The 27222-nt window shown below is 32.7% G+C and overlaps 1 protein-coding gene across 2 annotated transcripts; it reads right to left on the reverse strand.

The window, feature by feature from the left end:
* On the reverse strand, nt 1-27112 carry LOC111429295 (Ecdysteroid phosphate phosphatase). 2 transcript variants are annotated; one of them, XM_023065165.2, is made up of 8 exons: nt 26901-27112; nt 26604-26844; nt 26351-26546; nt 18200-18295; nt 10924-11102; nt 10012-10491; nt 381-1792; nt 1-319 (listed from the first exon to the last, which is right to left on the reverse strand). In XM_023065165.2, the coding sequence occupies exons 1-7, from the start codon at nt 27005-27007 to the stop codon at nt 998-1000; spliced, it is 2094 nt and encodes a 697-aa protein (XP_022920933.2). In that variant the 5' UTR covers nt 27008-27112; the 3' UTR covers nt 1-319; nt 381-997. The 2 variants fall into 2 exon arrangements, with proteins under 2 accessions (XP_022920933.2, XP_022920934.2); XM_023065166.2 differs by lacking the exon at nt 18200-18295.
* Nucleotides 27113-27222: the final 110 nt, after the last annotated feature.

Consider the following 27222-nt stretch of genomic DNA (forward strand, 5'->3'; position numbering starts at 1 on the left):
TAATATTTAACAAGTTTTATATTTGTAACTTATCTCCATTTTGATATTTTTAACAAATAACATTTTAACAAATATGTATTAAAAGACTCTTTTAAAAGTCTTTTATCTTCACCGTGGTGTTGAATGTCAATTTTCCTTAAACAAGTTTTTTGATCTCTATTCAGTTCTTATACTCCATTGGAAGTATCCCTTGACTATCTTGACATTTCAACCAACCGCTAATTTAGATGAAGTTTTGTTTTCAAAAAAAATCCACCATAATATAATAATGATCACCATGATGCATTATAAGCCACTTCAACATGTCTGTGATGGCCTTCTATAAAGAAAATAATCAATTAATCAGATGGAATTAATAATAGGATATAAGCAAAACTTACCAATCAAAGCCTCACGCCATTGCACAAAAATATAATCGTAAAAATCGTGAAGAAATACTTCGAAAAAATCAACAAATGTCAGAACAACGTTGTAAATCATTTTGATTTAAATATTTTTTGATTTGCTTTTTGTTATTTGCAACTCACAGTTTAATTTCGACTGGTCACACCTCCGTTTATACCGGTTTATATATCTACCGAAAAGCTTATTATATATCTAATCTAAATTATTGATCTAATCGATTGTTGTTTCGTGTTTGTAGACAAAAATTGCTGTACTCATACACGCTTCTACAAATTACGGGAAATGACTAACCACGTTCGCACGAAAATAATAAATTCGAAAAATATAAACAAGATTTTTTTTTTAATTCAATAAAATTTATTTACACATTTTAACGCTTTCACATAAATATAATTATCTCTTACTTAAAAATTAGTATTGTTTACGCGCAATCCAACGGGTTTTGAAATTTATAATACAACAACAACGTGTATTTTCTTTTATACTCGTGATATCTTTGGTAAATCACAACGTTTTTCTCTTTATTTTTGCTTTTTTAGCGGAAAAAAATGGAATGAAGGAGGGCATTGAGCTTTTCTTTTGAATTTTATTTTTATTGTATTACTTTCCAATCGAACCTCTGGTTATTAGAATGAGTAACGGGTGGACATGGAGGTTCAACAATATTCCACACATTTTCATTGCGTTCCAACATCATCAAACTACAATAAGGTACTTTTTGAAGAATTTTTGTAAAATCAGTAGCGTTTCTCGGTTTTTTCCCGATTAATTCACGCGAACAAACGTCCAAAGTCGCTGCGTGACCAATAAATAAAATATTTCCAGTTGTGTGCCATTCTAAAGTCTTTTGTGTAACAAAACTGCTTCGACTGTAAAATAATTCGCATGATTCTTGACGTTCGGTTAAAACACTCGACGCAATTATCGGTTCGTAATCTTTATCAATATTATATCCAGCTGATATTAGTTCATCAGATGTAAACCAATTCGGTAAAGAATCCGGGTACCAAATTAACCACTCAAACAAACCAGGTTCAACTTTAATTTTGATATCATTTTGCTTTCCTAAACCCGTCAAAACTCCATCACATGTTTGAATGCAACGAAACGAAGGTGAGCAATAAACATAATCGATTGTAACATTGTTATCTTTTAATGCTTCTCCGACGAGTGTTGCTTGTAAAATACCAATGTTCGTTAACGGAGAATCTTTTATGTAAGATGCTGGACCTTGGGACCTTTTCGGAAGCGAAATCGGCATGTTTAAATCCTTTCTTAAATACTCTCCTTGTTCATCAAAACAATATGGTATCCATGAACCAAATGTAAAATCCACCCTTTCTCCATGGCGCATTATAAAAAGTTTTTGCGTCTCATCGATTTCCATCTAAATTTAAGACAAAAATTATTATTAGTAAAATGTTGCAAAAACATTTTAGTGCATTGTTAGAATTCAAACACGATGTGTGCATCGAACAGCTATAACCAACCCGCCTTTTGTTCTTTGAAAACTTGTAATCTCAAGAATATTTTGAACAACTAAAAATATAATTTTTAAAATAAGGGGAAAAATCGTAGATATAAATTTAGTCCCCCGAAAAAAAAGACAATTAAACAAAATTGTCATTACTACCAAAAGAAAAGCAGTTGCACTATTTCCAACAGTAGTAGTTAAACAAGAAACTTATATTTGGGCAGGAATTATCAAAAATCAAATCATTGAACCTTATTTTTTGAAGATTTTCTTACAACAATATTTAATCCCCAATTTAACACATTGCCTGCCACGTCATGACGTCATGAATGACATTCATATATGAATGACGTGGCAGCCAATGTGTTAAGAAATTCATACAAGATAGTACACCATCACATCATATGATGGTATCTGAACCATCATATGGTGGCCATCTGAACTGCAGGTTAGGCAATATCTCGATAAAGTAGCATTTCCTAACAAATTGGAAAGTGGATCAATTGAATAGCCACCAAGATCCCCCGATCTCAATCCTTTGAAAAATTAATCATTCAAAATTAATTATCCTTTAACAATTAAGAAAAATGAAATAACAGTTAAACAGGAGCCGCTCGTTTAGTGCCAGTTAGGTAATAAACCAACCTTAACCTCTTGAATCTTAACCTGGTGAGGCTTAACATTGAACTTAATTTTAAAATGAACATAGTTTTTTAATTTAATATTTTCAAGTTGATCTCCTTCTTGGTAAATGCTCATTTCTAACCGGTATCTAAATGAATTTTGGACATTATCTCCTTGGTACTGTCGATTAACATTTTAATAAAATCTTTTTCTTGAAAAGATTAACACGTTCGGCACCGGCGTCTAATCTACTGAACGGAGAGCTTTTTCGTGGTGAACCGCGCCCAGTTTACTGGACGCGTTTGCTAATGCATTTAAATGGTGCTTATAATAAGTTGTAATATCGTAGCCTGTACTTCAAAGTCAAGGCTGTTGCTATGGCTGATTGATGATGGGGAAAGTATTGTCTCATGTTTGAAATACGAATACGGGGAATACCCTTTGCATGTGCATTTATTATTACACCCAGTTCTTGTTTTTTACTAATGAGTGCAACTGAGAATTTAGCAGTTCCTAAGTAAGTGCGTGTACTGCTTTGTTTGAAATTGTACAAATAAAGGATTCTGTGTTATGGTTAGCTCTAATACGCGAAATACAAAGGCAAGGAATCAAAGCTTATTGAAGCTGAGCTATTATGTACTCTAACATTGTTGACCATTTATCAGAAATTTCGAGCGAAAACGATTTTTCCAGTGACGATAACCTTATAGATCAGTGGTATCCACTAATTTGGACTGACACGAAAACTGATTCCTTAGATATTCCGTTCACGTACCATCGTTTATGTCGAATTTGGGAAATAATGCCAAACCTATTGACTACTTCAGATTATTCTTTGACGATGATATAATAAATAAAGTTGCAACAGAAACAAATAATCGTGCAACAACATCAGTGCCGGTTGCAGAAAATACGAGAAACAATTCCAGGAAAAGGAAAGATGTGACGCCACCTGAAATAACTAAATTCATTAGACTTTGTCTTTTATCTGGACCTATACACTTTTCTCGGTTGTCAAAGCACTGGAGTACACCCGGTTTTCCGAAAATGTATGTCCAGGAATAGGTTTTACGATATCCTAAGATTTTTGCGATTTATAAATCATCGCGATGTGGATACGAACCACAGTTTATATAAAACAAGACCTATTTTAGAAAAGATTATTCAAAACATTCAGCAGTTGCTTTCTCCAATGTGAGACAACTTTCTATAAACGAATCTATGATTCACTGGCGAGGACGCCTAAAATTTAGGCAGTATATTATGAATAAGAGGCATAAGTACGGAATAGTGCTGTATGAGCTTACCACATTTGATGGTTTTGTTTTGAATATACTTGTCTATACAGGAAAAGGCACTATAATAGACAATGATCAAGAGCATTCCTACACGTGTTCAGTCGTAACGAAGCTACTAAAAGACTATTTTGATAAAGGGCATGAAATATACCTTGACAATTATTACACTAGTGTTCGGCTAACAAAATATTTGTTCAAAAGGAAGACGCAACTAATAGAAACTTTGCGAAAATTAAGAAAGGAGAGACTGTATGAAAAAGAAAAGGTCCAGTGTTAGTTACACATTGGAAGAACAAGAGATTAGTGACTATTAGTGATGGAACGGATAGTGATTTTGCGAAAAGCCGGATTCCGGAGATTCGGCATCCCCTTCGGCCGGATATCCGGCATATCTATCCGGCCATTATGGTTATAATTTCTGGTACATTTCTGAAGTGATACCCTACAGTGCCACATTATTGCGATATTTGAATAAAAATGAAATTAATAAGAAAGTTGATAAGATATGTCTGAATTTATTTAGATCCAAGATACAAAATGAACTTTTTTGATGCTAATTTAACTAACGAACCAACTCTAAAAAGAGGATACTTTAATTAATAATTGGCGATATTTCCACAAGGATCTTTCAAGAAATTAATTTTATAGCGAATTTTGAAAATTATCGATGAAAATTGCAACACCGAAAATTTTATCAAAACTTCAAATATTGTTTTCTCAAAAACTAAAAGTTATTTTTCAAAACGTGCTGATTCATTGGAAAGAGGACACTCTTATTAACACTTTAGGAAATTTTCATACTCATATTCCAAGAAGTAGATTTTATACGAATTTTTCAAACTTAATCGGCGAAACTTGCAAAATTCGAAAAAATTGTCGATTATTTCAAAAATTTATTTTTTAAGAACTAAAAGTGATTTTTCAAAACGGCTTTTTGCATTAAAAAGAGGATACTTTAATTAATAATTGGTGATATTACCAGAAGGATTCTTCAAGAAATTAATTTTATAGCCAATTTTGAAAGTAATCGATGAAAATTATTGCAACATCGAAAATTTTATCAAAATTTCAAATATTGTTTTCTCAAAAACTAAAAGTTATTTTTCAAAACGTGCTGATTCATTGGAAAGAGGACACTCTTATTAACACTTTAGGAAATTTTCATACTCATATTCCAAGAAGTAGATTTTATACGAATTTTTCAAACTTAATCGGCGAAACTTGCAAAATTCGAAAAAATTGTCGATTATTTCAAAAATTTATTTTTTAAGAACTAAAAGTGATTTTTCAAAACGGCTTTTTGCATTAAAAAGAGGATACTTTAATTAATAATTGGTGATATTACCAGAAGGATTCTTCAAGAAATTAATTTTATAGCCAATTTTGAAAGTAATCGATGAAAATTATTGCAACATCGAAAATTTTATCAAAATTTCAAATATTGTTTTCTCAAAAACTAAAAGTTATTTTTCAAAATAATAATAATAATGACTTTATTTCACCCAACAATTTACATTTCTAAATAAAAAATTACGGAGACAGTAATGTATACAAAAATATTAATCCAACATTGGAGAAATTAAAAACATCTAGGTAAGAAGGCGAAGTTCAGAACGCACAGGTTCTGCTCAAACTTAACCTAAATTAACAATAATACCACATGAAAAACCAACGCAAGGAAGCGGTAAAGCAAAAAACTACTCTATTGCATAATATTAAAAAAAAATAAAAACTGAACACTCCATCATCACGATCCAACTGAAAGCATCCAATGTCGCCCGTGCAGACCAATACCATATAGAAATATAAGAATGGAGTCCAATAGAATATGAATTTTTTTTTTATAAATACTGAATTGAAACATGCTGGAGAGAATGAGTTAAATCACTATTGGTTCTGCTGCGAGCGTAGAGATAAGAACATCGACCTCCGAAACCGGGACAGTGGAAGCAACTTGATATCGTCAGGGATACCATTGTACACGCTGGTTATCTGATAACTGAAACATCTCTTAAAAATTTCCGTTTTATGCGCCGGAGGGGTAAGAAGACCTTTGAATCTTAAGTTCAGATGATGTACATCAGTTCGATACTCTGTCCAACATATACTCAGGTGTTTTTGAGGCTAAAACTTTATGATAAAAAACGGCACAGTGATGCTGCCTACGTCCAAAACGTGTTGGTTCATTGGTTCTTCTCTTATTAACACTTTAGGAAATTTTCATACTCATATTCCAAGAAGTGGATTTTATACGAATTTTTAAAACTTAAACTTTTAATAATAAAAAGTTCTTTTATTTGAAATAACGTGTTCGAAGTCCTTCTTGATTAACTCCAACTGGGTATATTCAACACTGTATTTTTTCATTGCAGCATTAGATAGTAGTTATTTTTTAAATAGAAGGACTTAAGTTTCTTAATGAGTTTAGGACATCTTATACAACTATAAATTGACACCATTTCAAATGACCTCACTGTTCATTTCTTATCACTTTTTTATTTCTCGATTTCCTACCTTTTTTTTCAATGTTCTACACTTTTAATAAATTATAAATTTGCTAACAAATTTCCCATAAGGTGAGAAAGACATTTACGATTTCAATTTTGGCTCCAAAACTTACTATAATTGATTAAATAAATGAATTTTAACGTCTTGATTTTATCACTGACGGCAATTGTTGTATAACTAGTTTGAGTCACTAATATAACTGAATAATTTTCCTTTACATATGTTACAAATCCTTGTATAGATCTAATAATAGCCCCGTATGTAAACATCTATATGCGCAACTCTAATTTCTTGTAAATAAGTTTTCTCGTTAAATCAGATAACTTCCGACAAGTGTGAGTAATTTTATCATTTTCGTGAATGAATCAAACAGATATAGTTAAGTATACATTTCCTGTAATATCAATTATTTCATTGATTTGTAATAAAAAAAGAACAAAATTCAATATATCTAAATAAGTCTATAATTCGTCGAAATTACGTCACTCGAATTCCTTCTATAATTTGTAATATCAAACACTCAACACAATTTCGTCAAATTGTGTGGTTTTATTTCAAGAGGTATTGTTTGTGGGTGCATTTTAAGGATGATTAGCAAACTAGATGTTAAGTAGATGTTGGACATTGCTCAAAACCATTATATTATTTGATAATTTTCAACTACATCCATACACTGAGAATATTTTGATTATTTGCCATTGATGCAACCTGTAACTTTGTCAAATAGATTCTCTTATCAGGATTCAAGTGAGGACAACTTATAAACAGAATCCAATAAAACCCTTCAATATTTACCCAAAATGTAACGCTTGTAAAACGACTTTATGAGTTGTTAAATAAGAGAGCTTCCTAGAAACACACGATAAAAGCCCTGATCTAAATCTTAACCAATAGCCTAAAATATCTAACGCTTTTCAAATAAAGTAACCATCGTTTGCGTCACGTAATTTAGAACAAATAGTTCATAAAATGATAGAAAAATTGACAAAATGCTACATCTATTAATCTTAATTGGAGTCTGGAACGCCACAGGCCTGATGATTCATTCACAAGATATCAAATTATTTATATCAGAACACAAACTTATGCTTACCTTTGAAGTCCCTATGACAAACAAAAGCGTCTTTAAAATGCTAACGTACTCGTTTTATTTGTACAACACCCTACGCAAAACTCAGGGCGGTACTGCAATAATTATAAAAAACACCACGAAAATGATAAAATTTTTCATTCAAATATTCAGGTCACATCTGTGAGTGATATCATCTGTGAATGAATGGCGGGTCAGCAACATTTTTGAGTCTTCCAACAAATATATCTCTGCGAGGGAAATTACTTTATTTTTTGACAACCTGGCTACAGGGTCATTGCGGAAGGAGACAATACAAAATATCATGAATGAAGATTTAGGATAATTACAACGAGAGGTAGAAAGTTGTTTTAATATATACAGCATAAATAGATCCCACACGCTTGCTTCACGATATCCTACATATTGGCCTGCTGATACTTTAAAAATTCCTCACATCACCGATTTCTGTGTTATAAAAGGTACCTAAAAGCGTAACAACAGATCATTCTTTTAAATTATCATCTGTCCACCCTGCTTTATGACTATAAACACTGAGGCATTTAGGATCTTAAGGCTTCTTTTAAGACAGGGCTCTCACGTTTGCAAATCATCTAACTACAATCTTTCAACCTCATACGAAATAAATCATCAATATAGAGAAGTAATTTTATAAAGACCATACTTGTATAATCTCAAGTCTGAAAGCTAAAAAAGGCTCCTAGATTCGATCATGTTACAGGAAATATATTAAAATGTTTACTTGAAAATATTAAAGCTGCGTCTTTAGTATGTTTCAATTCAGGGAAAAGTCACTGCGATAAAAATGATATCAAACCCTGGTAAAGACCCTAGCCACGTGACGTTGTTTTAGTTACATTAATTTATTGTTATTGTATATAGTATATAGTTATTGTTATATCACTAAGCGCATCGAGAAGTCTTTTATGGTTCACCAAATAAAAAGAGTTTGTCAGATCCAAAAATACAGTCAACGTTAATATTCAGCTGCAGATTTATATAATTTATATATAAAGAATAAGTATATTCTGGTGAACTTTTAATTAAATTATTATTGAAATTTTGATTTAAAAACACCATCGTGCATGAACCACACTTGATTTCTTACAACTAACGGCACGTCTTCTAATAGCAGTGGAAGTTAATTTTGAAGAAAATGACGACAATATTGTCTATTTAGCCTTGCTGGTAAGAAAAATGGTCCTATCAAGCAATCCACAATATTGCGGGCCCACACATTTAATGAAAACTGAACTTGATGATTAGTTTTATTTACTTTGTGGGGATTCTCATCGGCCCAGAAATGGTTATTATCAAAATTCCTAATGGCATTTCTTGTAAAACTTGCCTCATCACTAAATAAAGTCCTATGTCCAAATAATGGATTTTCGGTTAAGATGTGTGGAAACCACTCACAAAAATTTAAACGATATTGAAAGTCACAAGCTTGGACCCTTTGGATATGGTAACGATAAAGTAAATTTTCTACCAAAATCTTCCAGACAAATACATGAGGGTACTACCGCCCCCTGAAATATCTGCACGTCGTCCATTAATACCCTGTACAAAAATGATAAATTGAAATCTTTGTCCATCCTATTGAAATAGCTATTTTAGTAAAATTGTCCACCAGTTTGGAATTGCCAGTTACCCAAATAATATATTTCACAAGAATTAAATAATTTTCAATGAGGTTATAAGTAATTTTCCATATCTTCTTACTTTATTTGGTCAAGATCAATGAAATCAAAACATTGGGTTGCAAGCAATCGTAAAATAATAACGCCTCGATAGTTACTAAAGCAGTCTCAAAATTAGAATCATAAAAGAAAGAGGACTTAAATTGTACGCTTTCGGTTGCGTGCTATCTGAATGTTAAAGCTTCCATCACAAACGATTGTTGTAACATGCAAACTTAATTTAAAGATTAAAGCTTCTACCATAACCGTCCTTTAAATTGATCTGTCATAAAACCTCTAGTTTTTGTACAAAAGACAAGTGAAAGCATGAAATTTTCCTTAAAATGAAACAATTTTTTCCTGTTTTCGGGAAAGTAAGTTAATAAAAATTTGTAATAATTGTAAATTTGTAATAAAAATTTGATAACATTAATCAAAGATCTTCTCAATTTTCGTTACAATTTGAAACGAAAGCTTTTAGTGAAGAGTATAAATTAATTATAAAAAGTAAATAATTTTTTTGGTGTAGAAGCCTAGCAGTTTTCTGAACAACGGAAGTGGCAGATAAAAACAAATTTTCAACAAATCCTTCCAACATCAAATCTTCACGTTTTGAGTTATGACATGCAATAAATATTAGGACTTCAAAAATACACACCATAATGTGGCTTGTTAAGCACTCTGTCGATTGTCACATAAATTTATTCAATATCGAAAGATTCATGAATTTTTTGATGAATAAAAGTTGATTTTTGTTGAGAAACTATTATTTCTAAAGATAAACCGATATAAAGTGTGTGTATTATAAGATAAATCGTGTTAGGACTGACTTTAACAGTTTTTAATCTACTTAGATTGTACTTAGGTTGTTTTCAAGATAACATATCGAGCAGTAAAAAGGTTAAAATGAACTCTATAAAAATAAAAACTCACCGTATTTCCACCAGTTTCAGCTAATTTATTGATATTTTCGTAAGTATTATCTTTTCCTTTATCTCCAATGTCCTCTTTTGTATCCATGCCATCAACAACGTCTTCCTTATCACCGCTTATCTCTAATTTTCTTAAAACTTCATCGATTTCTTCTGGCGATATAGTATCAGATAGTTTTCTGGGAATATTAACTTGCGGAAGAGGAGTTTTTTGTAGACTTGAATGTTTACTTGGTGCGTCTCCACTTCCTCCCGGATTTAACGAATTTAAAGAAACTTTTCTGTGGAGTGTCCAAGCGTCGGATTCGGCAGTCCTTTCTGTGTAACTTTCCGGCAATAATCCGGTTAGCCCAGTTAACCAAGAAATTCCTTCAACCCAGCCGTCCGGCGAATTCGCCAAAGCTTCATTACTTATGTAAACGTAATCTCCTGTGTGGAGTTCCAATTCGTCACATTCGGTCGGATTGTAAGGATGAATCACCTATAATTTTTTTTATGTATAGGTAAACATTTATTATTATAAAGAATGTATCACTGATAAAAATCAACTCTTTTTAAATGAACCTGTCAATCTAAATGATGGATGTGTTTTCTTTTGAAAAAAATTAAAAATAAAATACGGAAATGATAATAAAATTCTTAATTGGAGATTATAACAACCTTCGTATGCACTCACTCAAAAAAATTCAATATAATAAAATCTACACAAGCCATCTCATCCACGATATAATAATAATATGACATAATTTAACGTGACGTAGATCGAGTGGAATTTTTTTACTTAACTTTTATCAGTTGAGACAAAAAATCGTAATTATTTATTGCACAATTCGTAACAAATACACAGAATTTACAATTTGTCGTATCAATTAAAACGCAAAAACAATTTCATAAACGTGTTTAGAGTGTTTACCTTGTGGACTTGTTTACCGGTTACCCTCGGATCTCTTGAATACAGTCTTAATTCCCACGTTGAGGAGCTATTTGGGTCCAAAGAATCAACAAATCCTTTCAAGGAGGCATAATGATTACTTGGAAATTGATACGCTAAAGTTAAATGAAGAGATTTTACGTGGGGTTCCAAACTAATAGCTGAAAAAATAAATTAAAAATATTTTAAGATATATTTTCTTTCATTTATTTTCTTAAAGATAGAATTAAAAATATGATGAAAAAAAGTAATAATGATGATAACGGTTAGTGATGATTAATGAATGATATTTAAAAGTCAATTTTGTTACAAAACAAATTTTATAATCAGATTACAACTCAGATTAACTTTTATAGTTTTTTTATCACACGTTGATTATCATTCAATTATTGTCAAGTAAGTAATTAAAACTATTTGCTATTCAAACTATTCATTAAAATACAGCCGTGACAAAGTTCTAACTGAATTGTCAGGTTACAAAAACGAAATTGTCTGAAACGGTCTTCAGATTCCTTGAATTATCTTAATGTTTTAATCTTAATTTAGTTATTATGAAATATCACAAGCGATTAAAACGTACTAGATTTGTATCTGAAGGTTTTTCATAAACGAAAAATAATCTTTATGTTGGAATGCTTGTGAAACGATTGAAGTTTGTTTCAAGGGTATTTGCTCGTATCAACCATATCTCCCTGATCATCCTGTAATAAAGAAGGATATGTTTTTACATATCATATCGCAACGTTTCGGTTACGCATGGTATTGCTTTAACGACGATGTTTCGACTGTCGAGAAAGTTCCTCACATTTTTAACGAAATAGAAGTAATTTTTGCGAACGATACACATAGCTTGTATCAATCCAACACATTAACAGAACCTGGTAATAGAAAATGAAAAGTTGCTGAGGAACAGTAAAACGGAAGAAAAATTAAGCATAATGTATTTGACGAAGTGCAAGAAGATATTAACAGAGACTATTTCCCTGCTTCTAATGAAAATGTTAAATCGGACAAAGAAATTAAAGGTAAGCAAAACCTGCAGTGGTGAAAGTTAAAAGGCCTAATACTTAACCTAATACTTTTCATGATACTAAAAGTTGCAAAAGGGTATTAAAATTGCGGTGGAGTTGTGTTCAAAAAATTATCAAGAAAACTAAAGTGCAAGAATGTATTACTTCCTTGAGTAGACCAATTTAAAAAAGTGGATTTCTATGAATTTGGACCAACATAGTTTTCTTGGTGAAACTATGGTGAAATAATACGCCAGCAATAGTATCATCAAAAATGATGGATAATTCCCTTTAAGTAATAATAAGCATTTTATTGTTTTTTTATACTTACAATTTTTCCCTTCCTAATATAATACAATACAATCTATATATATACCTCCAGATTCTCTACCCTCCTCCCCTCTTTCCACACCTTCGCCTTCTCATTACCTCCCTCATCCATCTTTTGCCCTCGCCCCTCTTCCAAAATCTGCTTCCTATCCATTGCCTCCTCCCTTAGCTTACTACACCCTCTCAGCATGTATTCCAGCGTCTCGCAATCCTTTCCACACAGCCTACACCACCTCTGCAGATCGTCCGCCCAGTACCTATTCCCCCTCTCCTCATTGCCACAGTGGCATCTGGCCACCAATCTCTTCCCTTCATCATCCCCCTCCATCAACAACTACTTTGGCAGTTCCTCTGTCACTATCTCCCCATACCTTTCATTGTATCTCCCTTCTTGTATCTGTGACCTTCTTTCCTGCCTCTGTATGTCCCTGTCCCCATCTCTCAGTTCTCTCCACATGTCACCTTTTTCCGCTCTTCTGTTTTCGATCCCAGTTAGTGAGTATCCCACTCTTCTATAATATTCTTCCCTGTCTCTTTGTCCATAGATCAGCCTTCTGTGATACCTCTCCTCCTCATTTCCTCCCACACCTTCTCTCTATCCACGTTATCGAATGCAGCCTTCAGGTCAATAAACAATCCATACAGTTTTCCCCCCTTCTTGTTCAACTCCCTATCTATCAGATGTTTCAGAATGTATATATTGTCAATTGCCCCTCTTCCCTTCCTGAATCCCACCTGGGTAGGTGGGATTGTTGCCGGATGGGCATCCGGCAACAATTCCCCATCTCCATTTCCTCTTCCAACCTCCCCAGCAGTATCTTTGTATAAATTTTGGAAGTTGTGTCCAACAGGGTGATCCCTCTATAATTGCTCACCACCCTTTTACTCCCCTTTTTATACAATGGGCATATTATCCCCATGCTCCACTTGTCCGGAAACCTCTCCCCTATCCATACGTCGTTTATTACCTTCCATAGCTTCTTCTTCACTGTCTCCGTCGCCTTCAACTATGCCTCATTCTGGATCTCATCCTCTCCAACACTGCCTCCATTTCTTCCAGTGTTATCTCTTCTCTTCCTTGCACCCCTCGCTCTCCCTCTCCCAGTCTTCTCTCTTCCGCCCCTCCCAACAATCCCATGAAGTAGGTTCTCCATTCAGTCATTTGTATATCTCTACAGACTTCCTCTCTTCCCTTCATCATCCTCCCCTTTCCTTCAGCTCCCTCTTCTTTTTCTTGCATTCTTCTTTGTATTTTCTCCTGGCCTCTATATATCTTTCTATCTCTACCTCCGCTCTCTGCCACTGTCTCAATTTCCTTCTAGCTTCTCTCTTGGCCTCTCTGCATTCTCTATCCCACCATTGGTTCCTTCCCAGTCTAATCCCCCGTCGCCCACTCTCTTTCTTCAACGTCGCCTCCCTAACCACCTCAATTAGTTCATTCAACCCGTCAGCCCTCTCCACCCTCTGACCCCAGCTTGCCAACTTTCCCCTTCATAATGTTCTATCCCCTCTTTCGACCAATCTACCGTAATGTATTTTCGCCTATGTCCCATTATCTTTCTGTTCCTTCTTTCCCTCGATCCGTTTATGCACACTTCTAGAGGCTATTGATTCGACTCTACCGACGCCCCAACCCTAAATGTTTCTATACTCTCCCACATTCCTTGGTCCACTACCACATAATCTATCACGGACGCCCCCTTACACTCGTATAGGTATATTCCCCTGCATCTCCTTCCTCCATATTCCCATTCAGTATCTGCCATCCCCTCTCCTCTACCCACATCAGCATCTCCCTTCCTTCTCCATTCAGAATCTTATCTGGACTCTTTAAATATTGACTAACAATTGGAAATGAGAAACTACTAGTTTCCAATAAAATTGCAATCAATAACAGGAATGTCAGGAAAATAGAATTGCATCCAGAGGACCAAAAAGAAATTACACAAATATGATACAAAATATTTTAAAAAATTTCTTGTATTTAAAGTAATAAGCAGCAAAATTCAGTTATTTCCAAAATTAAACGATTAAAAGAGTACTCCCTACTCTTGAAGGAATAATAATGACATGAGTATCGCAATTTTCCACACTGGTAAAGAAAAACCTGCTTCTAATTTAAAAATGAGAATTTAAGCGAAAAACCTTACCAAGAACAAATAAAAAGATGCTGTCAGACACAAAATAGCAAGATAAGAAAAAGACAATCGACGAAAAATGTCATGTAATAACTACAGATATTACAGCTTCAAATTTACTCTCTATTTATCAGCAACTGCCCTGCACTGTAATATCGTACAAAATTTACTACGACGACGACTTTCAAGATGTTCCCACAAAGCCTTCAATAATTGATCTCTCGTTTCTGTTTGAAACATTCAAAAAGTGGAGATTCCATATCAACCCGCAATTTACGAAGGTAAAGTGGCACTTTGAAAGATCAAATCACAAATTTGTCCAGCGGAACAATATCTGTAAAGATATTAAAGTCATAATAGCACCGGATACTTCGTTGACAATAGAAAGTAATTTAGTCCTGAATGGTAGCTTTTCGGTTCTTATAGATAGTTAGAAAAGATGTCTTCTTTTATAGCTCAGTACACATGCTATGGTTGGGCCGCACACGATCTGTTTTGATGCACTTTTAAAACAGGTATAGGTAATTATGAAGTCTCACCACCTGTCTGTAACCTAATCCATGAACACAAGACGGCCAGTTTCACCAAACTGAACTACACTCATCGTTTTATTGTTGTATATAGACACACTAAGAATTAGTTTATAGAGAACAAGAATGAAGATACAAGTTGTATCGTATAAAAGGAAAGTCAAAAATATATGCAGGCTACCACTTCAATTCTAAGAAGAGCTAGACTATGTATACAGCAACTGGGTGGACATTTTGAGCAACTAATTCAATAAAGCTGTTTCTTTTTAAATGGTCTACTACTACTTATTTAAAATTTCAAATGCTTGTAGCTCGGTTACGATTGCGTTTTGGGTGTATGTTCATTAGACATTTTTGACTTGAAATCACCCCAACACACTCCCAAGCTATGGCAATCACGTCGTGGGACACCTATATGTACTATTTCAGACATGAAATCATGAAGATAAAAAACAACTTTTAGTTGATCGACCCGAACAATAGGGTGCAATTCTGCTCCGGCGCTAACATCGAACAAAGATGTCCTAACAGGTAGGCGTTAATTTTTCTTAAAGTGCATAAAAGCGGCTTATACGTATCTTAAACGTTGGTAGAAAATGAAACCTTCTTTCAAAATATCTAGGTTTGAGTATCCGTGAAAATCTGTTAAGCTGGGTAGAAGCAGTAGTTACAACAATATGAGAAACAATATACCGGGTGTCCCTCAGAAGTGGCTCACCCCCATATTTTTTTTTATTATTAGTGATATAAGAAAACCATTTGGAATGCATAATTAGGCCGTTAAAACGGATTATTACGACATGAAATCATTCTCTTTGTACTTCCGGTTATACCGGATGTGAGTACTAATTTTGCTATTTTTTTAAATCTATAATTTTTTTTTTCTTCAGTTGGGTAGACAGCATAATTTCACATAGCTTTTACTTGAAAAAATTTTCTCGATCGCTTATAATTTTTGAAAAAAAAAATATTTTTATTTTTTAACGTTTTAGTACCTTCGGAAAATGTATTACAGCTTTTGACGTATAGTAGCCAGGTTAATAGTATAAATTACGCTATGTTCCTCTTGATTTACTATTTCTCGAGCGGTGACCATTGCTATGCCTTAGTCAGTGGTTATTTTTTAATAATGGTGTAAGTTAATAGTTGTATTAAATTAGTTTTCAAAGGAAAATGCGAATGAACAATTAAATTTAATTCAATTATAAGTTCAAAAAAACTAATTTTCAAAATGATCCCCCGCCTCGATTTTGACATAATTATATCTTGCGTATTGTTAATCTAACAATTCGACTTTATTCGTGTGGAGATATTTGGGTAATACAATTTCTAACTCGATTTATTTTCTAATTCCTCACGAGACCTTACAGGTGTATTGTACACCTCATTTTTGATTTTGCCCCATAAAAAAGAATCTAAAGGTGTGAGGTCAGGTGATCTGGAAGGTTAGAACTTTTGCGTTTTTTTATACAGGTCATCCACGACGACCGTCCATTAGAACTATATAGAGAACTAAATGAAGTGGGAGTTTAAAAATTTGCAGGCTTATAGTTTCATACGAGCTTTTTAATTAAAATATTTTCAGGATCCGTGTATTTGTGATTACACCGGAAGTGGTGACAATTTTCATATTTCAAATGGAACACCCTGTATTTTATTACATTTTTGCGATCTTTGTTCAATTTTAAGCCAATTGTATGTTACATACCCTACACCTAAGTTGAGTCACTTTTGAGTTATTAATTTTTTTTTTAAAGATGACAGCTGCAACGTTACTTTCAATCGTTTATAAATCATCTACGACCGCCAGAAAGAAAAGTTTTGTGTTGGGAATGTTGTGGTGGTTATGTATTACCGGAAGATCAGTAAAGTTCTTCGAAATGCAATACACCCTGTATTCCAGTTTTAATGTTCCTGATCCAGAGAAAATGTTTTAAATTCCCGACAATTCTGATTAAAAAAAAATAATATCTCAAAAATGACTCAACTTACGCATAGGGTATGTAACATACAAGTGACCTAAAATTGAACAAAGATTTCAAAAATGTAATAAAATACAGGGTGTTCCATTTGAAATATGAAAAGTGTCACCACTTCCAGTGTAATCACAAATACACGGATCCTGAAAATATTTTAGTTAAAAAGCTCGTATGAAACTATAAGTAAACTATAAGCCTACAAATTTTTAAACCCCCACTTCATTTAGTTCTCTATATAGTTCTAATGGACGGTCGTCGTGGATGACCTGTATAAAAAAACGCAAAAGTTCTAACCTTCCAGATCACCTGACCTCACACCTTTAGATTCTTTTTTATGGGGCAAAATCAAACATGAGGTGTATAATACACCTGTAAGGTCTCGTGAGGAATTAGAAAACCACAAGTACCCGGAACCTGAAAATATTTTAGTTAATAAGCTCACATCAAACATCATAAGTCCACAAATGTTCAATCCCCCACTTCATTTGTTTCTCTACATAGTTCTATTGAACGGTCGTCGTGGATGACCCTATATTTTGTAAGCCGTTCATTTAGCAATAACCAGATTCGACCATTTCACGCATGATTTCATACATGTGAATAAATTAAGCAGAACTCGACTAATTGTACTTTTAATAATGGGTTATTAATTAAGGTATGTTATAATGAAGAGGTCAAGTACTTTGTTTTAGAGTCGTGAAACATCTCTAAACACACAGAATTTCTATTTTTTTCTAATTCAAAAAAATTTACTACTTTAACTAATTGACAACCTAAGCACTGAAAAGTTTGTTGAATAACTTTTCTAAATCAGTTTTGGTACTTAGCAAATAATTTAAAACAATAGGTCAAAAAAATCTTATAATCATTATTAATATTTATTAATAGCACGCAGGTCTGAAACTCCTCTTTGATATTTTGTAATAAAAATGGGAGATTGAAATTTGAAAATTATATCGAGGTCCATACTTTTTTAAGTATCACGTAAAAATTGATTGTGTCAAGTTAGCAAAAAGTATAAATTGTTTGATCTCAAAATTTCTATTCATTCTGAAACGCAGTTTTGAACATTTTATTTCTAGGTTTAGGAGAATTTTGAAATTGGCAAATCCCGCTAGATACCTACAACTTGTTTAGGACTATTTTTACCACTTTTCGTTACAGCAGTGTTGTCTATTAGTTAGATAAACATAACAAGAACATTCAAACAAGTTAAGATGTAACAAAAAAAAAGATATAACCCTCGATATAACACAATAAAAATGGCTTACATCGGCTACCCCTGGGGATGCATCGAGCTGTTGTAGTTGTACACCATGGAAAGCAGGCAGTTAGTGCGTCGAAATGTTCGTAAGTGTCGCTAATAACTGAAAGAATCCACCACCAAATTACCAATAGAACAGAATTAAAAGAACTACAGTAATATGCAAAAAAAATCTAAAAGCCTTTATACAATTGCAAGTTAAATAAAACAGGATTTAGAATTAGACTAAATAGAAACAGATGTTGGATTATGAAACAGGATTAGAAGAAGTCATGTCATCGTGAGGATATTTTTATAAGATATCAACGTGAAAAATATCCACTCGATAAGTTAAGAGGAAACGAAAATAAAAAAAAATAAATATAATAAATCTGGTGATAGTACTATGGTCTGTGAACATATCACATGATTCACGTATTTATCAGTTGAATATACTTCTACCTGTCACGTATTTATTTCCAGGGAATAAAAATATAATAAATGGATGTTTATCTGATTCCTTGCCACACCTACCTATTTATTTTCTACGAACATTAATCATGGTCGGTTTGTTTTTACGATACATTATCAATTAAACTTTAAAAAATTAATTTTTATATACCTACACAAAATAATCCTGAAATTCGTAAATAACTTTTAATCAATTAAGTAAATTTATTATTTAAATATTTGAGAAAGATCGAACTCGGTATAACCAATGAATTTATTAGTCTCCAAAAACTTATTGTATATGAAATTTAATATAACTGTTATATCTATATTATATATATTTTTGATTCAAATCATATATTTAATGAGAACTACACTAAAGTTATATAGTATCACATTTTGGTCCATGCCATAAATAATATTTATAAATTTTCTTATTCCATTTAAAACTTAAAAGAAAGCACTTTTTTGATTATCTTTTATTACGTTAAATGAACCTAAAACTTAATTTCTGTTTGTGTACTTCCATATTTTATTTTATATGAGAGATCTAGTTCTAAAATCAAATAGGTTAAAATAAATAGGTTAAATCAACAGCAAACTTAAAAAATTTACTGCGAAATTAAACGATATAAACATGTTTATAGATATCAATTTCTATGGAAAGGAAATGTTACAAGTGGTGCTTACTAGTGTATTATATTATTAATTGATTTATCTGGAAACAATATAGTACACGTTTTATTAAATATAAGATTTAAATAGAATAATAAAACGTATACATAAATATTTACCGAGACATAGTATCTACTAATCAAAATAATACTAGTATCCATTTTTTATATGGCCCCTATCAAATGAGAACATCCGAAAATATATTTATTAATTTGTATTTTACTCATCAATAAGGTACCGTATTTTCTCGAATCTTATCCGCACTCGAATCTAATCCGCACCCTGATTTTAAGAATGCATTATGGTAGAAAAAGTTAGCTTGCGAATGTAATCCGCATCTTTCTTTGTACAATCCGACGGCGGCAAAGCGACGAGACGCACGTTATATCCACAAATATATTTTTTTGCCGACTGGCACCGATGCACTTAACGATACCTAGCTTACGATTTTTTTTTTCAAATAGAATGTTTGACGGTATATTTACCAAGCCAGAAAAAAAATTGTAAAATAAATTTTATTTTAAAAACTCATGGTAATCCCTAACACGAATTCAGTTCATACCCTCGTAGTAGTTCGAACGTGTTGTGTGCTTAATTATATATACCTATAACAGCGTAATTATGGAAGAAAGACAGCAGAAATCGAAGAGATTCTCCTATACGGCGAAGTTCAAACGAGACGTTATTCAGTTGGCGGAAAAAGAAGGAAATCGAAAAGCTGGTATAATATTTGGCGTTGATGAAAGTAACGTTCGGCTGTGGCGCAAACACAAGGCAGCTATTACAGGCTGTAAGGCATCGCGCAAAAAATTTACAGGACCAAAGAAAGGACGATTTCCTGAAATTGACCAGGTAGTTTTCCGGTTCTTTCAAGAAAGACGAAAGGAGGGACTGTATGTGATTTACGATTTACTTCGTGAGGAAGCAATGAAAGTAGCAAGTTCGTTGAATATTCAACGAGATATCTTTAAAGCTAGCAAAGGTTGGACTGTGCGGTTCATGCGCCGAATGGGGCTATGGTTAAGGCGCAGAACTACAATTTGTCAAAAGCTTCCTAATGATTTTCAAGAAAAGTTATTAAATTATCAACGATATATTATAAATTTGAGAAAAAAAGAAAACTTCAATTTGTGTCAAATTGCGAATGCCGATGAAACGGCAATATATCTCGATATGCCCCCCAATTACACACTAGAAAAAAAAGGTGTGAGGGAAGTTTCTTTAAAAACTAGTGGTTGTGAAAAATTGCGCGTAACAGTGATGCTAGCAGCAACTGGTGATGGGGGAAAATTGCCGCCATTGTTAATATTGAAAAGAAAAACCATTCCAAAATCAGAGTACTTCCCGAAAGATGTCATGGTCAGAGCGCAACAAAAAGGATGGATGACGGAAGAGCTGATGTTGGAATGGTTAACACAAGTATGGGGTCGTAGGCCTGGAGGATTATTAAATAAACCTTCAATGATTGTTCTTGATTCATTTAGAGGACATCTCACTGAATCTGTAAAAAATCGCCTTAAAGAATTACACACGGAACTTGTCGTAATACCTGGTGGAATGACATCCGTACTACAACCTATGGATGTATCTATTAATAAACCATTTAAAGATAATTTAAGAAAACAATATCTAAAATGGATTGCAGATCCCGCTCGAGAGTTAACAGAAACGGGAAAAATTAAACGGGCTTCTGCTTCTGAACTTGCTCGGTGGGTGTCGGTGGCATGGAAAGCGATCCCGGAGAACATTATTATTAAATCATTTAAGAAGTGTTGCATAACCAATGCTTTGGATGGTTCCGAAGATGACATAATATGGGAAGATAACACTGAGAGAGTTGACTCCGACTCACCGGAGAGTACGATTGAGGATACTACCGATGAAGATGATATAGTATAAAAATGTAAATATTGTTCTAAAGCCCTTAATAAAGCTTTATTATTATAATGTGATGATTTATTTTTTGGTTTTTTCTAAATTTCAACTATACGACTGCGAATCTAATCCGCACCCGATTGTAATCCGCATTTGATTTTTGAGCATATGAAATTTGTAAAAAAGGTGCGGATTAGATTCGAGAAAATACGGTAATTTGAATTTTTGAAGAGGACAATTGTTATGTTTAGTGCATTTTATCGCGTTGCAGATCATTACAGCAGTGGTTAACTACTCAGCCTAAACTTTTATACTAATATCCTTTATAAAAAAAGATACCACAGCAATTAGAGTCAAGTTGTTTACCCAATAACCTGTTTCATAACAAAGCTACCTCTTATATAATTTTGATACCTTATCTCCCTACGGTTATCTCCAAGGTAGGAGGTCGTAATTTGTAATTCGAATTAGTCATAATAACATTCAAAACTGTACCTATATTTTTATAACTTTACAGAATTTAATTCGCTATCCGATAAGCTGATATAACGATAAAATCTATACAGTGCGTGTCATAAATAACGCTCCAAAGTATTTCATTTTTACCAAATTTTCGTTTCATATATCGTCTGAATTAGATTGACCTTCGGCCATTTACAACGCCAGACACTTTTCTAATTCCTAGATTTTTAACTATAGTTTGTATTTCCTCTGATCTAATAGGATTGATTAATTATTCGTCATCATTATTTTTTCAATCAGCTTCTGTGTCAAACTTGAAAATCTCCTTTCTTCTTGTCTAAGCTCAAAAATGTCCTGTTTTTCTTCTTTCTCTTTTATTAGGACGATATCTTGTTTTTTTTTGCCTTGAAGCCTCGTGCGACCCTGACATCCAACTTTCTTACTATATGTTAGAATTGTTAGATGGTCTTTCAAGGAGTTGCTTGATGTCTGGTTTTTCTAGCATGGTCCACTTGCACTTGGCCAATCTTCCCGAAAACATCCTATTGACATAGTCTATTCTAAACGAATATATTCCACTATACCTCCGAAGAGCTACAAATGGAATCGTAACTTGGAACCTAATCAACATTACAATATTACTTGCGACCAACAATCACAGAGATTAACAACCATGAAGAAATGCGATAAATTCGTGAGATTACCAATTAGGACAGATTCTTAATACCGACAAGAAAGCAAACTTCCAATGTTACGAATTATTCAGAATACTATCAACACCAAATACTAATTAGAATCTAGACGATTAAACTATATTACTCCTGAACTTCGTAGGAACCATTGACAGCAGGAAACCTAGACAATAAGGACGCTGAAAGAACAGCGATATCTTCAAAGATCTGAAGATCGCGAACACATTTTCATCTCACTAAAAATGATCTTTCAAAAGAAATACCTGTACTGCCAGGAAACCGCTAAGGAAGCAGTCTGTGTTCACCTCTCTTTAATATTGTAAAGGACCAAATATGTAGTCATAAAGAGATGGAAAGAGTTTACAAAATAAAGCAATAAAAATACTGTACTGCGCTGACGATACCACACTAATGGCAGAAAATGAAAACGATCTACAACAACAACCATATGAATTTTAAACAACATCCTTAAAATTTAGAATGTTAATACCAGTAAGCCAGACAGAATCAATGGTAATAAGGAAGGATCCCATTAGATATAAGTTGGCAGTACACAATATACTAATCACACAAAATATGAAATATCGTGCACCAGAAATCTACATCAAGAAATCCGTACACAAGGAAATAAAGCAGCAAGAATGAGGCTACTTAAAAGACTTTTTCTGGAGAAATAAATACAAGTCAACAGAAGGTATATTAACGTATACGGCGAAGACATCTACAACAAAAGTATGGCTAGGAGTGTAAAAATGAGAACATTGTGATCGATTAGAGGAGTAACGTTAGGTGACCAGATTAGAAGCACTGTAACAGGAGAGTAGAGATATCCATAATGTTATTAGATTCACAAGATTACGACGATAAAATGGAGGACGCTACATGAATGAAGTGGGCAAAGAAAGAAAACCCCATATCAAAGAGACTTCCTGGCAGAACACCTAAGAAATAGCATAAAAGCTGGATATTCACATTTTACGACCCGTAATAATTTGTACCAGAAAACACAACACTTTGCCTTAATAATAGAAAACATTTTCCTGTTCTTTAAGGAATCCGGGAAAAACATAAAAACACATCAGTAAAATCAAATCTAGAATTTTATAATGAGAAGCTACCCTCTAATATGACTATGATCGGAGCCTACGATATTCCGAATATCGTAGGCTCCGCTATGATGCATTAGAAACAAATAAAAGAGTAGATTTGTTAAAAATAATAAAGGAAAAGTAAAACTTTTTTGAGAAGTAATAATTTTTTATTTAATTTAAATAGTATACATGTTTCGGAACTATTGTTTCATCTTCAGTACCTATTCGAAACATGTATACTATTTAAATTAAATTAAAAATTATTATTTCTCAAAAAAAGTTTTACTTTTCCTTTATTATTTTTAGTTATCTGAGAAATATGGACAAATTTATCCCTTTTAGTAGATCTGTTCCTAGTTATATTTATGACACTAACAAGTGTGCTAATTATGAACGCAGCATTGGAAAAATTAGCTACGTCAAAATCTAGCAATTTTACACAAAGACAGTTTTACAAGAATTATTATTACCTTTACCTGTGAAAACAAGAAAAAAATATACTTTCAAATTTTCTATTGAAAATCCATTTAATTAATCATCAATACTATAAAATTTTCCGAATTCCACAAGTTTTGAACAACAAACTACAACTCCTATCTATATGAAGCCCACATCTGGTCAAAACTAATCCTAGATATATCAGTATGAATATAAAGATATACAAAATAATTATTAATTGTTGCAAAACGATCGGATCATCATTGAATGAATTTTTCTTAAAAAACTATCCACAAGATATATGATCAGATGAAGAGAAGAGAAACTGAAAACGACCAAGCATAATAAAAGATCAAATAAAAAAGACAAGACTTAATCATACTCAAGGAGTATGTAGGTTACAATGAGTTCACTTCATCTTCCAATCTCCTTCAATTTATGTCTCCAAGAACTGCCACTCCTCGAACACGCTCGCCAATTCCTTACTCCAAATAACTTCAAAGCATCCCTTTTTATGTTATCTTGCCATCGCGTTCAAGGTCTTCCTTTTGGTCGGTTTGTGGCCAATTGTCCTGTCATTACTCTTTTAGGAGTCCCTCTTTCATGCATTCGTGCCACGTATCCTGACAGCAGCGCACTGAAGTATTCGGATCTTTATAAGCCTCACAATATGCAGGTCCTTGTATAATTCTCCCAATTCGTAGTTATATCGAATTTACCAACTTACCTTCGTTTATTGGACCAAAGATTTTCTTTTATACCCTTCGTTCAAATACTGCTAACATTTCTTCTAATTTCGCAATCTTGGTATTTCGTTCGATAAGCGATGACCTTCATTATTCTTTGTCGTATTTCTTGTGCGGTATCATTGGTCTCATTTAATAATATAAGACTTGGCACTACTTTAATGTTATCGTCCCTAATCATCTCTGTGCATGCTATTAATTGCGTCTCTTACGACTTTCTGTAGTGCTATATTAAACAATATGGGGCGAGTCTATCGCCTTGTCGGCCCTCCTTGATTTCAAAACGTTCTCTGCAGCTGTCCTCCACTTTGACTTTATCCTTCACTTTGCTCATTATCATGCTCGTCAGATAGTATTTTAGAACGTGTTCTATACTTTTAGTTTGTTCAAAGACGTCATCACAACAAGTCTATTACAAGAAGAATTATTCCTCAAAAGGTTTGTATGAGAAAACAATAAAGAAAATAAAGCATAGGTTCTTGACAGGAGATGTTAATTACAAAAAATCCGAAAATGTCTAAAGCATTGAAATAAGATATTTTTGCCTGGCTGCTGTAAAAACAAATATCAAATGCCAAATTAGATTCAGCAGCCTAACACAAACATTTTTTCCATTTTCTATATGTACACCACCTTTAAATTTAGATTTATTTCTTAATAATACTCAAATCAGCCAGAGTAAAAATTTTATGGTTAAAATATCATTTTTGTAGTATATCTAATCTAATTTGATTATATTCATATATAAGATGTGTACACTAGTGGTCATTAATTTATTAAACATAATGAGTTTAATTATTTGTTTTCAATTATCTTAAAACTGTTGTCATAAATTATCTCTCTGGTTTTGACACTAGATGAGTCTTATATTATTATTCTATATTTTGCCAGTAACTGATTATACAAACATATACAATCACATTTCTAAGACAAATTTTCTAAATAACAGAGTATATAAGAACCTGAAAAATCCATAAATATTGCATTATTAAAACTAACGTTCATATTTATCCAAATAGTGAGTTTCTCAAGACTATTAAAGTCCTTATAATCCAAAGTTCGTTAAATGAGTATTAATTATATTTGAAATTCACTGCAGATAATTGTAGGTGCAATATAATACTTATTTATTTTTAATAATTTCATTAAACTATCCTTAATTTTCAATCACGAGTTTATCTGAAACTTATAAAAAGATTATTAATAAAAAGTATTAAATTAGATAATAAATTTTTAACATAGTAATGTTATACTTTTTATTCTAATCAAATATTCAATGAAAACTAAATGTAGTGCCAAAAATAATGCACTCCTTAATCTTGATTACTCATCTGAGCCCATTAACAAATGTATTCAATTTCTATAATTATCCAATTAACTCTATAATTATTACTAATCAACATTGATCTAATTTTAGAATTAATCAAAATTTGTTTTTCATCGACTAATGACTTGTTGCGAATTTATTTTATCCCTAAATACAAAAATGTGGCAAAAATATACAAATAAACACAAAGTAAACCAATAAAAGGAAACTTGAAATAGGAAAAGAAAAAAATTATAATTCCAAATACTACAAATAAAAAATTTATTATTAAAAAAATATCACAGTTAAAGGTGAACAGGTAATAAAAAACCTTCCAATGTGTTAGTTCTACACATAAAATACTCAAAGAAGCCGAAACATAATGGATGTGAAGTAGGATGTTAATATAAGAAAATAAAAAAAATAAAGAAATAATTGTCTTACTAGCATTAGAAACCTCCTTAACATATTGCATGGCAATTCTTTTTAAATAATCAGCATGCTCCTCAGCAACAAAAAATCCCATAAAATTTGGTGAAGTATAAGTCTCCAATTTTAAAGCTTCATTTAAAGTGGCCCCTTGTCTTTCCATAACAGCTTTCAGCATTTGACCTAAATGCAATGAGTCTTCATCAGGAGCCTAAATCAATAAAACCTTTCATTTTTCCATCACCCGATAACCAAAAGACAAACCCACTTTAAAAAACGATACTAAAGTTATATGTGGAGTAAAATTATGTGCCCCATTCCACCCACACATTTCCAAAGATTTCTCCCAAAACGATTGTAACTGCTCTAAGAATTCTCCAGTTGGACATGCATACAATATGTATTCACGAGGAGATGTATCATCTAATAGTGGGTCATTAACGTGGGCTAAAAGCCAATCGGAAGCTAATTGTACGCCTCTATTGCCTGTAGCAGCTAAAGCTTTCTCTCTGAAATACAACAAACCTTTAAAATAAACTCTATTATAGAATAAGTAGGTACTCACGCCCTATGCTTTGGAAAACCCATCTGCAGTAATATTTGTAAAGGCGTCAAGTGCTGTTTAGATATTTTAGTGGGCGTAAGATTTCTCCGAGGCGGTAATGTTGCCATTTTTATTATATTTCCCAAATATTTACACCCCAAATTTTGACATTTAAATAGTTACGTCATGATAAATACGAACCCAAACAAATCTACATGACACTAGTGACGTTTCCCGATTTAGGATCATTTTGAATTACAAGATGGTAATAATAAATTAAATAAAACATTAATTTAAAACTTATTAAATTGGATACATTTAAGTATTATTGCTTCTCATCATC

This window comes from Onthophagus taurus, chromosome 7 (assembly GCF_036711975.1).
Source record: "Onthophagus taurus isolate NC chromosome 7, IU_Otau_3.0, whole genome shotgun sequence".
Classification (NCBI taxonomy): domain Eukaryota; kingdom Metazoa; phylum Arthropoda; class Insecta; order Coleoptera; family Scarabaeidae; genus Onthophagus; species Onthophagus taurus.

What these genes read in the sequence shown, in the direction of transcription:
- LOC111429295 (XM_023065165.2), bottom strand. Translation starts at nt 27,007, where the DNA reads ATGGCAACATTACCGCCTCGGAGAAATCTTACGCCCACTAAAATATCT. An exon ending in GGTTTTCCAAAGCATAGGGC is followed by an intron (nt 26,845 to 26,900) that starts GTGAGTACCTAC and finishes GTTGTATTTCAG; the next exon opens with AGAGAAAGCTTTAGCTGCTA. An exon ending in CATCCCCAGGGGTAGCCGAT is followed by an intron (nt 11,103 to 18,199) that starts GTAAGCCATTTT and finishes TTATTTTTTCAG; the next exon opens with CTATTAGTTTGGAACCCCAC.